General features: G+C 39.5%; 1 protein-coding gene across 5 annotated transcripts in view; it reads right to left on the reverse strand.

Annotated features, from left to right (window-relative positions):
• Window positions 1–14,362, reverse strand: part of LOC106883156 (uncharacterized) — a 66,205-nt gene that overhangs the window by 14,083 nt on the left and 37,760 nt on the right. Inside the window, exons 1-2 of one of the 5 annotated variants that reach the window (XM_089341331.1) lie at window positions 7,704–7,838; window positions 4,153–4,222 (exon numbers count right to left, since the gene is read on the reverse strand). In XM_089341331.1, coding sequence (XP_089197457.1) covers window positions 4,153–4,164 — 12 coding nt within the window. In that variant the 5' untranslated portion in view covers window positions 4,165–4,222; window positions 7,704–7,838. Of the gene's footprint in view, window positions 1–4,152; window positions 4,223–5,058; window positions 7,842–14,362 lie in introns of those variants that run through there. The other 4 variants (XM_089341332.1, XM_089341334.1, XM_089341335.1 and 1 more) reach the window with 4 other exon arrangements.

The following is a 14,362-nucleotide window of genomic DNA, read 5'->3' on the forward strand; positions in this document are numbered from 1 at the left end:
TTGCAGCACCTGCAAAAAAAATTTATTTACATGTGGAGGTAGTAATTGCCCAAAAGGGTGGCCATATTGACTGACAAATGTTTTTGTTGTACTAAATGTTACATTAAAATTATATCTGTCTCCTACTATTATTTTAGTATTTACAACCAGTTTTGTGCATCATAACAATTGTCTCAATTTATCTGCAAGACCATGTATGTATATATACACACACACACACACACACACATATATATATAAGTGAATATATATATGTTAATATATATGTATATAGTCAATCCAAACAAGAACAAGCAAGAAAAAACAATGCGAGGACACGGTATAAGTACTGTGTTACTGCACGCTCAGGAAAGGAAAGAAAAGAAAGAGGATTTCAAGTTTCAAGCAGAGCTCTTCATCAGAATTATAGAAAAAGTTCAAAGAAGAGAAGACAGAGAAAGAAAATCACCAACGATACATATATATATATGATACATATATATAAATATATGATACATATATGAATATATATATATATATATATATATATATATATATATATAGATATTTCTAGTGAGACAGCTGCAGGAGAAATACCTAGCTAAGGATAAACCTCTGTACCTGGCTTTCGTTGACATGGAGAAAGCCTTTGACAGGGTCCCCCGATCCCTTATCTGGTGGTCAATGAGGAAACTTGGGATAGAAGAATGGTTAGTGAGAGCTGTGTGAGCCATGTACAGAGATGCTGCCAGTAAGGTGAGGGTTGGAAATGAGTACAGCAATGAATTCCGGGTAGAGGTAGGGGTCCACCAAGGTTCTGTCCTCAGCCCCCTCTTATTTATCATAGTCCTCCAGGCAATCACAGAGGAGTTCAAGACAGGTTGCCCCTGGGAGCTCCTCTATGCTGATGACCTTGCCCTAATTGCGGAGTCACTATCAGAACTAGAGGAGAAGTTTCAGGTGTGGAAGCGAGGTCTAGAGTTGAAGGGCCTTAGAGTCAACCCAGCTAAAACCAAAATCCTAATAAGTAGGAAGGTAGATAAAACACAAACCCCTTCAGGTAGATGGCCCTGCTCAGTATGTAGAAAAGGAGTAGGTAGTAACTCTATAAGATGTACCCGGTGCAAGCTATGGACACATAAGAGGTGCAGCAACATCAAAGGCAGGTTAACTAGCAAGTTAGTTTTTGTTTGTGGCAGATGTTCAGGTGCAATAAAGACTGTAAACAAACAGGAAACAACTTCTATCTCATTCCAGGGTGAAAAACTAGAGGTAGTCGATAGCTTCCACTATCTGGGCGACCAAGTTAGTAGTGGGGGTGGGTGCGCTGAAAGTGTAGCTGCTAGAATAAGAATAGCCTGGGCAAAGTTTAGAGAGCTCTTACCCCTGCTGGCGACAAAGGGACTCTCACTCAGAGTAAAAGGCAGACTGTATGACACATGCGTACGAACAGCCATGCTACATGGCAGTGAAACATGGGCTGTAACTGCTGAGGACATACGTAAGCTCGCAAGGAATGAAGCCAGTATGCTCCGTTGGATGTGTAATGTCAATGTGAATACCCGACAGATTGTAAGTATCTTGAGAGAAAAGCTGAACATTAGAAGCATCAGTTGTGGTGTGCAAGAGAGACGATTGCGCTGGTATGGACATGTGGTGAGAATGGATGAGGATAGCTGCGTGAAAAAGTGCCACACCCTAACAGTTGAGGGAACCCGTGGAAGAGGTAGGCCCAGGAAGACCTGGGCTGAGGTGGTGAGGCAAGACCTTCGTACATTGGGCCTCACCGAGGCGATGACTACTGACCGAGACCTTTGGAAATGTGCTGTGTGTGAGAAGACCCGGCAAGCCAAGTAAGATCGTTGCCAGTGCCCCTGGACTGGTTCTTGTGCGGGTGGCACATGAGATGCACCATTTTGAGCGTGGCCGTTGCCAGTACCGCCTGACTGGCTCCCGTAGGATTTTCGAGTGAGATTGTTGCCAGTGCCCCTGGACTGGCTTGTGCGGGTGGCACATAAAAGACACCATTTCGAGCGTGGCCGTTTTCGTGCGGGTGACACGTAAAAGCACCCACTACACTCTCTGAGTGGTTGGCGTTAGGAAGGGCATCCAGCTGTAGAAACTCTGCCAAATTAGATTGGAGCCTGGTGATGCCATCCGGTTTCACCAGTCCTCAGTCAAATCGTCCAACCCATGCTAGCATGGAAAGCGGACGTTAAACGATGATGATGATGATGATGATATATATCATCATCATCATCATCATCATCGTTTAACGTCCGCTTTCCATGCTAGCATGGGTTGGACGATTTGACTGAGGACTGGTGAAACCGGATGGCAACACCAGGCTCCAGTCTGATTTGGCAGAGTTTCTACAGCTGGATGCCCTTCCTAACGCCAACCACTCAGAGAGTGTAGTGGGTGCTTTTACGTGTCACCCGCACGAAAACGGCCACGCTCGAAATGGTGTCTTTTATGTGCCACCCGCACAAGCCAGTCCAGGGGCACTGGCAACGATCTCGCTCGAAAATCCTACAGGAGCCAGTCAGGCGGGTACTGGCAACGGCCACGCTCAAAATGGTGCATCTCATGTGCCACCCGCACAAGAACCAGTCCAGGGGCACTGGCAACGATCTTACTTGGCTTGCCGGGTCTTCTCACGCACAGCCCATTTCCAAAGGTCTCGGTCCGTAGTCATCGCCTCGGTGAGGCCCAATGTACGAAGGTCTTGCCTCATATATAAATATATAATACATATATAAATATATACATATACGATACATATATACAAATATATATACATATATCTGTAGATATACATATTTTTTATAAGGGTTCAATGTGAATTCGTCCTTTAACTGGAATAGTTTCTAAAAAATTGCTAACGTTGTTTCTTCATATTTTAATTTACTGGTGTAAATTAGCGTAGATATGAACATTTATATAAGTATATGATTTAACCTATATTAAAAAAATTTCAACAGATTCAATCATATTTTTCGTAAATAGATGAGATTAGATGTTAATATGGATTGAAATGAAAATATTTTTATTCATGTAGCTATACAATCGTTTCATACAGAAAGACAATAGATTCATTTTAAGAATCTTGAGTCGTGTTTTAAATAGACACGACTCAAAGAACAATTACACATTACGAACAGCATACCTATGTAATTCTAATGTCTTTTTAGCTTTTTTTCCTTTCCTTAATTTTGCTACTGATGAATACTCTTTGACAACCCAGATTCTTAAAATGAATTTATTATCTTTCTGTAAGAAACGATTGTATAGGTACATGAATAAAAATAATTTCAATCCATATTAACATTTAATCTCCATTTACGAAAAATATGATTGAATTTGTTGAACTTTGCTTTATAAGTTAAATCATATACAGGAGTGGCTGTGTGGTAAGTAGCTTGCTTACCAACCACATGGTTCCGGGTTCAGTCCCACTGCGTGGCATCTTGGACAAGTATCTTTTACTATAGCCTCGGGCCGACCAAAACCTTGTGAGTGGATTTGGTAGACGGAAACTGAAAGAAGCCCGTCGTATATATGTATATATATATGTATGTGTGTATATGTTGTGTATCTGTGTTTGTCCCCCCCCCCCAACATCGCTTGACAACCGATGCTGGTGTATTTACGTCCCCGTAACTTAGCGGTTCGGCAAAAAGAGCCCGATAGAATAAGTACTAGGCTTCCAAAGAATAAGTCCTGGGGTCGATTTGATTCGACTAAAGGCGGTGCTCCAGCATGGCCACAGTCAAATGACTGAAACAAGTAAAAGAAAAGAAAGAAAAAGAATATAGGTATGACTGTGGTCATGCCATGTAAAAAGCATTCAGTCCACTCAGCCCTGTATGGTTGGCGTTAGGAAGGGCATCCAGCAGTAAAAACCATTACAGAAGTATGGTGCAGTCTTTTGCTTGGCCAGCTTCTCTCAAACTGCTAGCATGGAAGGCAGATGTTAAACATTTGACTGAGGTGCCATGAAGTGGGACTGAATCTGGAACTATATGTTTGGGAGGCAATTTTTTTAAAAAAAGTATTTGGCTATGCTTGTGCTGTTATAACGCATGGTTGAGAAAGGCATGCATATCATGCAATCTCCCCTCAGCTACAAAAGAGATATAAGAAATTTGCTGTAGATTAGCAAATACATACCAAAAATTTCATTGTATAATTAACTTGGTGTGACAGATACCATTTAGCAGCTATTTGTTAATTGACATACCTGATAAATAAACAAGCAAATAAATAGAAAGATTAATAGACAAATATGTGCAGGTGTGGCTGTGTGGTGAGAAGCTTGCTTCCTAACCACATGCTCCAGGGTTCAGTCCCACTGCATCACACTTTGAGCAAGTGTCTTCTGCTACAGCCTCAAGGTGATCAAAGCTTTGAGTAGATTTCGTAGACGGAAACTGTAAGAAGCCCATCATGTGTGTGTGTGTGTGTTTGTGTCTGTGCTTGTCTCCCACCACACGTTGTCAGCCAGTGTTTGTGGGTTTATATCCCTGTAACTTAGCAGTTCAGTAAAAGACACTGATAGAATAAGTACCAAGCTTAGCAAAAAAATTAAGTGCTGGGGTTGATACATTCAACTAAAAATTCTTCAAGGTAATGCCCCAGTCTGGCCACAAGTAAAAGATAAAATACAGAACATAAACACATGTACACACACAAACATAAACTTTTACTTGTTTTAGTTTTTGGACTGTGGCCATGCTGGGACACCACCTTGGAGGGTCTAGTTGAACAAATCACCCTCAGTACTTGTTTTGAAGCTAAGTACATATATCAATCTATTTTTGTTGAACTGCTAAGTTATGGGATGTAAACAAACCAACACTGGTTGCCAAGCAGCAGTGGGAGACGAACACAAATAGATATATATGAGACAGGCTTCTTTCAGTTTCCATCTACCAAATCCATTCACAAGTCCCAGATTTATAGCAGAAGACACTTGCCCAAGGTACTGTGCAGTGGGACTGAACCCAAAACTGCATGGTTAGGAAATGAGCTTCTTAACAACACAAAGAAGGTTGATTCATTTGGTTTTATAGTTACCTTCTAATAAACACAACACCAATAAGGAAGACTAATTGGTCACTTGACCAGCTAAAAATAGCAGCCAGATCTCCCACAAATCACACCGTTATTGTCAAATATTCTTTGAACTATAGACAGAAGGCCTGAAATTTTGGGAGAGGTGGGGGGGGGGGCTAATCAATTACATTGATCTCAGGGCTTAACTGATATTTATTCTATTGACTCTGAAAGGATGAAAGGCAAAGCTGGATCTCAGGTATGGTCATGCCATGTAAAAAGCATTCAGTCCACTCAGGCCTGTATGGTTGGCGTTAGGAAGGGCATCCAGCAGTAAAAACCATTACAGAAGTATGGTGCAGTCTTAAATATTAGGTATAATGTCTATCCAGTATAATGTAATCCTGGATACCTAGAAAAAAATTAACTGGAATGCCATAGGTCTGCTCAAACAGGGTGGGCCTGGGCAAAACAAAAATTAACATGTGTAGGCATGGTTGTGTGGTCCCTCAACAGGGAGAGGAAGGCTTGCTTTTCCTGCGTAGTAGCCATACTGAAAGAAACAGTATGGAAGACGCGTGTAAGAGGCATAGTGACGGATACCTTTGTATCTGGCCAGGGGTTAGTTGACTTTTTTTGTTACCACCTTAGTAGTAAGATCAGGCTGGAGAAGAGGTGCGACAGATTCATGAGAAGATGGAAGCCTGTGGCGAGGAAGCTGGGAGTGTTTGGCACCAGGTAAGTGGAAGCCAAGAACAAGGGAAAGAAAAAGCAAGGGGTCTACCCTGGTGGTCAGATGCCTATCCTTCAGGAAAGCCATTACAAATTGCATCTGTAATGAGCAATGATTCAATCGAACATTGTAAATAATTTTTATTTTGTATTTAAATTTGTAAATATTTAATCGATACAGCTTCTTCACCCCTTTTATGCTTGTCTGTCCTTGTTCGCCCCCTCTTTGTAATGCCTTTATGGCAAATATTTATGAAATAAAGAAGCTTGTTTGCCAACCAAATGGTTCAGAGTTCAGTCCTACTGGGTAAGTATCTTCTACTATAGCCTTGGGCTGACCAAAAGCCTTGTGAGTGGATTCAGTAGATGGATACTGAAAGAAGCCTGTCATATATGTAATATATACGTGTGTCTGTGTCTGTATTTGTCCCCACCCAGACTGCTTGACAACCAGTACTGAGCGGTTCAGCAAAATCAACCAATAAAATAAGAGCCAGGCTTTCAAAAATAAAAGTACTAGGGTCGATACATTCAACTAAATATTCTTCAAGGTGGTGCCCCAGCATGGCCGCATCCTAATGATTGAAACAAGATAAAAGTAGAAGGGTTTAAAAAATAAAAGAAGCCAATAAGGGACAACTATGTGGTTGCTCAACCTGCTAGAAACAGCAGTCTCATCTTTACAGGCAAAACATTTTAGTTCTGGATATAAAAAATAAGTGTGGCTGATCACAGTTAGAAACTCTGGGTTAATGGACAGTAGAGTGGCGGTTACATCCATATTGACCTCATTATTGAAGCTAGGACAAACCTACACAAGTATACTCCACCGAAGTTGTTTCCTCATGACTTTCAGAAAAATTGGTATTTCTTCTAGTGAAATCTTTTACAAATACTCTTCAGATGGTAGACATTACGATTATATCGGAATTTAATATGAACAAGAAAAACAAATGGTGACTACGCACATCACTTATCTACAAAATGAAGTTTGAAATGTTGTAGATATGAATGGAATGTGTGTCACTTTCATCGTTAGAGAGGGGAAAGGCGGTGAGCTGGTCGAAAGGCTTAGAAGGAAGATTTATATATCATTATTAGCCATTTTATGATCTCATTCATTGAGAGGAAGAGCAAAATTTCACAATTATTGGTAGAGATGGTATTTGTCAGTGAAAGACTGGTTGTCGCGATGGGTGGAGGACGACACAAAGGCACACACACATATACATATATATGACGGGCTTCTTTCAGTTTCCCTCTACCAATTCCATTCAAAAGATTTTGCTCGGCTCGGGGGTTATAGTAGAAGACACGGCGAAGGTAAAGAAGACGCACACCCGATGATTAGAGTTAGAATTTTTCTTTGGCCCTGGACGATTGTTGTGCGTATTCTATACCTCCGCCGAAGACACTTGTCCTGAACCGGGAACCATGTAGTTGGAAATTAAACATCTTACCATATATAAGGAAAAAACAATCTACAGACTGCAACAGTCAATAAAATAGAAATAAAATTTCAAAGTTTATTGTTTGTGTACGGCTCAGTGACTGGGACCTCTGCCATAAAGCATCCGGGGTGACCTTGTTACTGAAGTTCTGTCAATCAATTATATTGATTACATTCCTAGTTAATAAGAGCAAAACATGGTTACTAACTATCCAAGTGCATTGAATGCTAATCGAAGATTACGATTAACAGCAAATAAACGAAACAAATTAATTTTCAGCCAAAGTATTTGCCTTGTTCGTCGCATTTGAATCTGATACCACAAAAATACTTCGTTTGTTTTTGTTTTTTTAACTTGGAAAACATTTCTGATAAAATAAATGCTTTCACTTTCAACAAGACCTAAACTATTATTTAAATAGCAACCTGTAATAGAAATAATTAGATATAGTGAAATGAAATTTGGGAAGAAAAAAATACACACTTGCTTATTAAGTTAATGAGTCGAAGTCAGAAGCATGCTGTACGGCTGGACGGTGTTTAATATAATTAGTTCCTCATGAATAAAAGCTTTGTAATTGTAACACCTGTGTGCAATCCCTTGTACCCAGCTACCAAAATATGTTGAAATATTATCACTATTATCCAATACGAGGAATGGGGCTCTCTGATATATTATCATTATAATCCATTAAGAGGAACGGTCGTTCGTTTTACCAAAAATAACAGCCAAATTACTTTCAACTACAATCAAAAGTTTGACTAATTATGTTTTGTTTCTCTCAAAGGTTTATACACCCTGCTGTGTTAACCGATATACGCAGTGACCAAAAGGATAGGATAATCCTGTCTGGAATGCCTTTAATTATAGATCCACGGAGTCAATGTTAATCTGGATTTAATTAACAATAATAATATCAACATGCAAAATTATATCAGAAGTATAGTTTTTACCAACTTTCAGATTAATCCATAAAAGGCTGGCGTTTGCCTTTGCATAGCATGGACTGCTGAGCTACCATGGACTACCATGCACACATAAGAAACAAAAATTAGTTAAAATATCTTCTCAGTACATAGTGGCGGCAAGTTTTACATAATCTGAAAAGTCATTAGTTGAACTATTAGTCCGCTTGCATTCTAGCGGGGTGCGTATCTGAGCGTTTGAGTGACATTAGACCTCAACAAACACCCATAAATTAAATGCATCTATCTGGGCCATGATCGTGGCCTGTCGTGCTTTATGTGTTAAGGTTTGTTGCTGGAAGAAAACGAAAAAGATCCCAACTTTTCTTGGTATCTCTATTGTTAATTTTAGTTATCTAGATGATTTTGGTCGATGGTTTTTGAAGATGTTCGGGCTGGTCGGAGGAGATGGACCACTGACCTGCAAGTTTTTTACTTTTTGGCTTCCCACCTCACTAAAATATCAGATAATGTTTGGAGGGTGCATAGCTGTTGTCTTGCCTTGCAATTTCCTGTGGTAATACCTTGAGAGTTTTCGCTTTGACTCTAAATTTTTATTTTAGAGGATAACGTTAGTTTCATGACATTGTGTCTAATTAAGAAGATTGTGCATCTCTCTTTATTAAATACTGATTTCCATTATTTTTAGTCCCCTTTTTCTTGTTGTTTTCTTACTGTTTACTTTTGTAAGTCGTGTTCTATATCAGTGGTTCCCAAACTTTTTCAGGCTACCACCCCCATGACACCCAGACCACATTTCTAGCGCCCCCACCCCAACTAACCATTACAAACACAGGCTTCTTTCTCATGTAGTTTTGTATGCCAATTATGAAAATAAAATTAATTTTCGCCATAAACTAATAAATAGAAAGGTAATACCTTTTAAAACTTGCTAATTTTGGGTAATTTTAGCCAATCAAAAGCCACAGACACATTGGTGCCTATTTCCATAGTAACAAGACAAACTGTAGTCTGCTTAAAACTACCACTAGGTGCATTTTCTTTACCTGTGCATTTTCTTTGAAAAGTGCCAATTTTCTGGACTATTGTACTTCATTTTCATCATTTTCACGTTTTTTTCTTTTTTGAGAAGCAGATACATTCAGTTACTGCCTTGTCACAACTTCATTTTCATAATTTTCAACTGTTTTCCTTTAACTCTAAATCATATCTCTATCCCTAGAGCTTAATTCTCACCCTAAACCTGAATTCTAACCTTATATCCTAACCCTAAGCCCTAAAGTACAGTTTATTTGTTTTGTAATATTTAGCAAAAACATTTTATGGAGGATTTTTTCCTTTCAAACTTATTTATATGCTTATCCAACTATTTCACATTACTTTATTCATAAAATTTATTTAAACTTTAAAACTTCTTATAACTGTTGTCATTGCAATGTTTTTTGCTTTCATTTTGTGATAGACAGCTATAACGCAGAAAGTACCAGCTTCCAAATCCTGTTTTCTGATTGGATGAAGACTACCAAACTTTAAACCTTTTGTAACATTTTACTAAAAAATTTTTTGGAAAAAGTGAAAAACAAAGATTCAGTGTGAAAAATCACATCAATATCCTAAAGTTGAAAAATTTTCCACTAAATTTTAAAATTTCAAAAACTGTGACAGCAACAGTAAAAATCCCAGCTCACTGCCTTAAATATTATAGTAAAATTCCTAGAGAAAATTAATGATTTCTCTAAAAAAAGTTTCAGGGGATTGACAATATCAGAAGAGAAAAGTGGGAAACAAAATGCTTTGCAACATTTAGTTTGGATCTTCGCATTCTGAGTTCAAAATAAGATCAAGGTGAACTTTACGTTTTATCCTTCTGGTTTCTATAAAACACGAACCAGTTCAGTTAATCCCTTATTTCCAAAATGAATGATTTTGTGTCTATGTTAAAAATCATTATTTGTGTAGCATTATTGAGTCTATTGAATTGCAGTCCTTTGCATCATCATCATCATCATCGTTTAACGTCCGCTTTCCATGCTAGCATGGGTTGGACGATTTGACTGAGGACTGGTGAACCAGATGACTACACCAGGCTCCAATCTGACCTGGCAGAGTTTCTACAGCTGGATGCCCTTCCTAACGCCAACCACTCCGAGAGTGTAGTAGGTGCTTTTACGTGTCACCGGTATGAAGGCCAGTCATGCAGTACTGGCAACGGCCATGCTCAAAATGGTGTATTTTATGTGCCACCCGCACAAGAGCCAGTCCAGGGGCACTGGCAACGATCTCACTCGAAAGTCCTTACACATGCCGCGGGCACAAGTGCCAGAAAGGCGACGCTGGACACATCATGAGTTTAAATTTGGCTGAGATCAGTTATCATTCTGAAGGATGACAGATAAAGTTTCATAAAATTATAAACAGTTGAGTAATAGGGCCGATAAAAGTGACTCTATCCTTCTCCCAAAATGTTTCTATGTAAGAAGTCAAGGACAATGGATTGGTCAGAGCATTTGGCAAAATGTGTTAAAATTCTGAGATGAATATTGCCTTTCATTCAAGAGTACCAGTTAAGTACTGGGAATGGGTATAATAGACTGACCTTCAGCCCTTGAGCAGGACGGCAGAATTGTTAGCTCGTTAAACAAAGTGCTTGGTGACAATTCTTCGGTATCCTTATGTTTTGAGTTCAAATTCCTCCGAGGTTGACTGTGCCCTTCATCCTTTTGAAGATCAATAAAATAAGTACCATTTGGGTCAATGCAATTAACTTACCCCTCCCCTCAAAAACTGGTGGCCCTTTGCCAAAACTTGAAACTGTTATTACGAGTGCTCTAACACCTTATGCTCATTTTTGCTGGGTCGGCATCATGGGTTGCACTCTCAAACTCTCACATTGTGATTTGGTGATAATCCTCATTTTCTCTCCCTCTCTCACACACAAAAAACTGTTACTGCATTCAGGTCAGTTTTCTCCATGTTGGGGAGAAAATGAAAAACATTTTTGAATGGAAGCTACTTGAATTGACTTTGAATTTATCCTCCCAAGCTGGAGGACAAAATAGGAAAAGAACCTCACCAGTCAACAGCAATCAACTTGTCCACGAGAGTATACATTTCAAATGTGAGGTGAAGCATGTATTTGAAGTGTAAAGGACAGAGAAAGTCTCTTACCTTGGCTTGGCAAACAACGCTAGAACGTAACTACTCAACCATGGACTGGAACTTGCTGTGCAAGCCTCTCTCCCCTACCCACTAGCTAGTAGATAGAATACCCGAGGATCCTGTACTCACACATATCTGTTCTCAAGGACTTGCCAATGCAAAAAAAAGGGACCCTCTGACTGCCTTCTTCACCACTTGACATCACTTAACCTTTCACGTCCAGTCCACTAGCCATTATACTCTTCCCCCTCCATTCTATAGATCACTTCACAAAGCTTTTGTTTCACTTCAAAGGTGTCCATCCACCTAAGTTCGCATCACTTTTTTGTGGCCTTTGCAAGGTTGTGGTGTTGGCTTTGTCCTCTCTTTGGATTTTGTTGCCTCAGGAGTTGACAAACCTATGAACGTCCAGAATGTGATGCAGCATTCCATCAACTGACACAATGTTTCTAAAGATCTCTGTTGTCACAATTCCTCTCCGACATGGAGTCGTTCCCGATCTAAATGAATACAGGTCCTACCTCTTCTCAAAGACACTACAGTGCAGTGTTTTGGTGTTTCCATTTGTATCCAAACACTTCCCTTTGTGGAACCCATTTCTCAGCTTGTCCTACACTGGGTGACATATTGTACCAGAAGGCTATGTGGTTTACAAGCTTGATTCCTAACTAATGTGGCCTTGGGTTCAGTACTACTGCACAGTACCTTGAGCAAGTGTCTTCTACAATAGCTGTAGGGAAGCCTATCATACATAGATAGTGGTCAAGCCAAAATCATTACGAGCTGAGTCAAATGTAAATACAAGAGACTGCAGGCCTATTTCTGAGTGACTGACGAGATTGCAATCGTCAGCGTATAAGAGTTCCCAAAATCACATTCCACCCTTTTTGAATTGATAAACTAAGTACCACTTCAACACTGAGTCAATCTAATCCCTTGCCCCTCAAAATCACCGACCTTCTGCCAATATTAGAAAGCATTATTTTAAATCACACCCCATGGGATTTAATCGAAATTTGTAACAGGTTGAGTGAGTAAGTAGAGCCTCTGTTGTTGGTTTGTAGTCAAGAACATGTTCTCTGGTAGGATTTGAACCTTACGTTTATTGCATTGCAGCTGACTATGTTACCACAAACCATTTGCCTTCTTGTCATTGTCACTCAGCTGCCACACTTACAACTCCCCCAATTATTTGTTCTTTCATTTTCTTGACTGTTACACCTGTTTCAAACATTTAACATATTTATGTGAACCACATCTTGATTTTAGTCTGCCTACTTTCTCTTTCTCACTGAGTTAGTTTTTCTTCCTTTTTACTTCACTTCTGTCCACATAGGTGATTGTCTTCCTCAAGTTTTCTATTAATCCTAGTATAGTTATTTATCTCTCAAAGTCATATCTGCTACATTACTCCATATATGCATTGTTTCCTGTGTGTTTGCGTCAATGGTGAGATGTCTAAGTACACTATCACATCAATTAGATATGTACCACTTCAACAATGAGTCAATGTGATCCCTTTCCCCTCAAAATCGCTGACCTTCAGCCAATATTAGAAAGAATTATTTTGAAACTTTCATTGCAAAATTAAATTTCATAATTTTGTATAATTACTCTCTTTACTCTTTTACTTGTTTCAGGCGCAGGAGTGGCTGTGTGGTAAGTAGCTTGCTTACCATCCACATGGTTCCGGGTTCATTCCCACTGCGTGGCACCTTGAGCAAGTGTCTTCTACTATAGCCTCGGGCCGACCAAAGCCTTGTTAGTGGATTTGGTAGATGGAAACTGAAAGAAGCCCGTCGTATATATGTATATATATATATATATATATATATATATGTTTGTGTGTCTGTGTTTGTCACCCCAACATCGCTTGACAACCGATGCTGGTGTGTTTACGTCCCCGTAACTTAGCGGTTCGGCAAAAGAGACCGATACGATAAGTACTAGGCTTCCAAAGAATAAGTCCTGGGGTCGATTTGCTCGACTAAAGGCGGTGCTCCAGCATGGCCGCAGTCAAATGACTGAAACAAGTAAAATAGTAAAGAGAGTAATTATACAAAAATACATTTGTTATTTTCTGCAGATAACACTGCCCCAACAACTTGACATATGTCAATAAAAATAATCTTAAATATGAAATTTCTGAACCATAAAAAGATTGGTGCATAAAACTGTTTTCTGTAGTGAAGTGTAAGGAAATTCTCAGTGGATATTTCTGATTTCTGTGGTAAAAATATTAAGTAATGATTTTAACAGTGATGTGGGTGATTACACTAATGAAGTTGATTGACATTATTGTTGTTGTTGGCACTTTGTTGCTTACGACGGCGAGGGTTCCAGTTGATCCGATCAACGGAACAGCCTGCTCGTGAAATTAACGTGCAAGTGGCTGAGCACTCCACAGACACGTGTACCCTTAACGTAGTTCTCGGGGATATTCAGCGTGACACAGTGTGACAAGGCTGACCCTTTGAAATACAGGCACAACAGAAACAGGAAGTGAGAGTGAGAGAAAGTTGTGGTGAAAGAGTACAGCAGGGTTCGCCACCATCCCCTGCCGGAGCCTCGTGGAGCTTTAGGTGTTTTCGCTTAATAAACACTCACAACGCCCGGTTTAGGAATCGAAACCACGATCCTATGACAGCGAGTCTGCTGCCCTAACCACTGGGCCTCCACCATTATGACATTAATGACATTCTTTATTCTCATTATGTTAAAATTAACTTAATTTTAACTGTTGAGCTTTTAGATTTATCTTTTACTTGTTTCAATCATCAGACTGTGGCCATGCTGGTGCACTACCTTGAAGACTATTTAGTCAAATGAATTGACTTCAGTACTTATAGTAAATAACCTGATACTTGTTCTATCAGTCATTTTTGCTGAACTGCTAAGTTATGGGGAACATAAACAAAGCAACATTGGTTGACAAGATACCTCACATGGGATGCCATTCACTGTTAACAACTGCTGCACTCCATCCTTAAACTGCATGTCCTTAATGCTTTAGCATTTAAACCAGCCATATCTTGACCAAGGATTCTGCATGTTTTA

The sequence above is a fragment of the Octopus bimaculoides genome, chromosome 24 (assembly GCF_046866305.1).
Source record: "Octopus bimaculoides isolate indiv1 chromosome 24, ASM4686630v1, whole genome shotgun sequence".
In the NCBI taxonomy this organism is placed as follows: domain Eukaryota; kingdom Metazoa; phylum Mollusca; class Cephalopoda; order Octopoda; family Octopodidae; genus Octopus; species Octopus bimaculoides.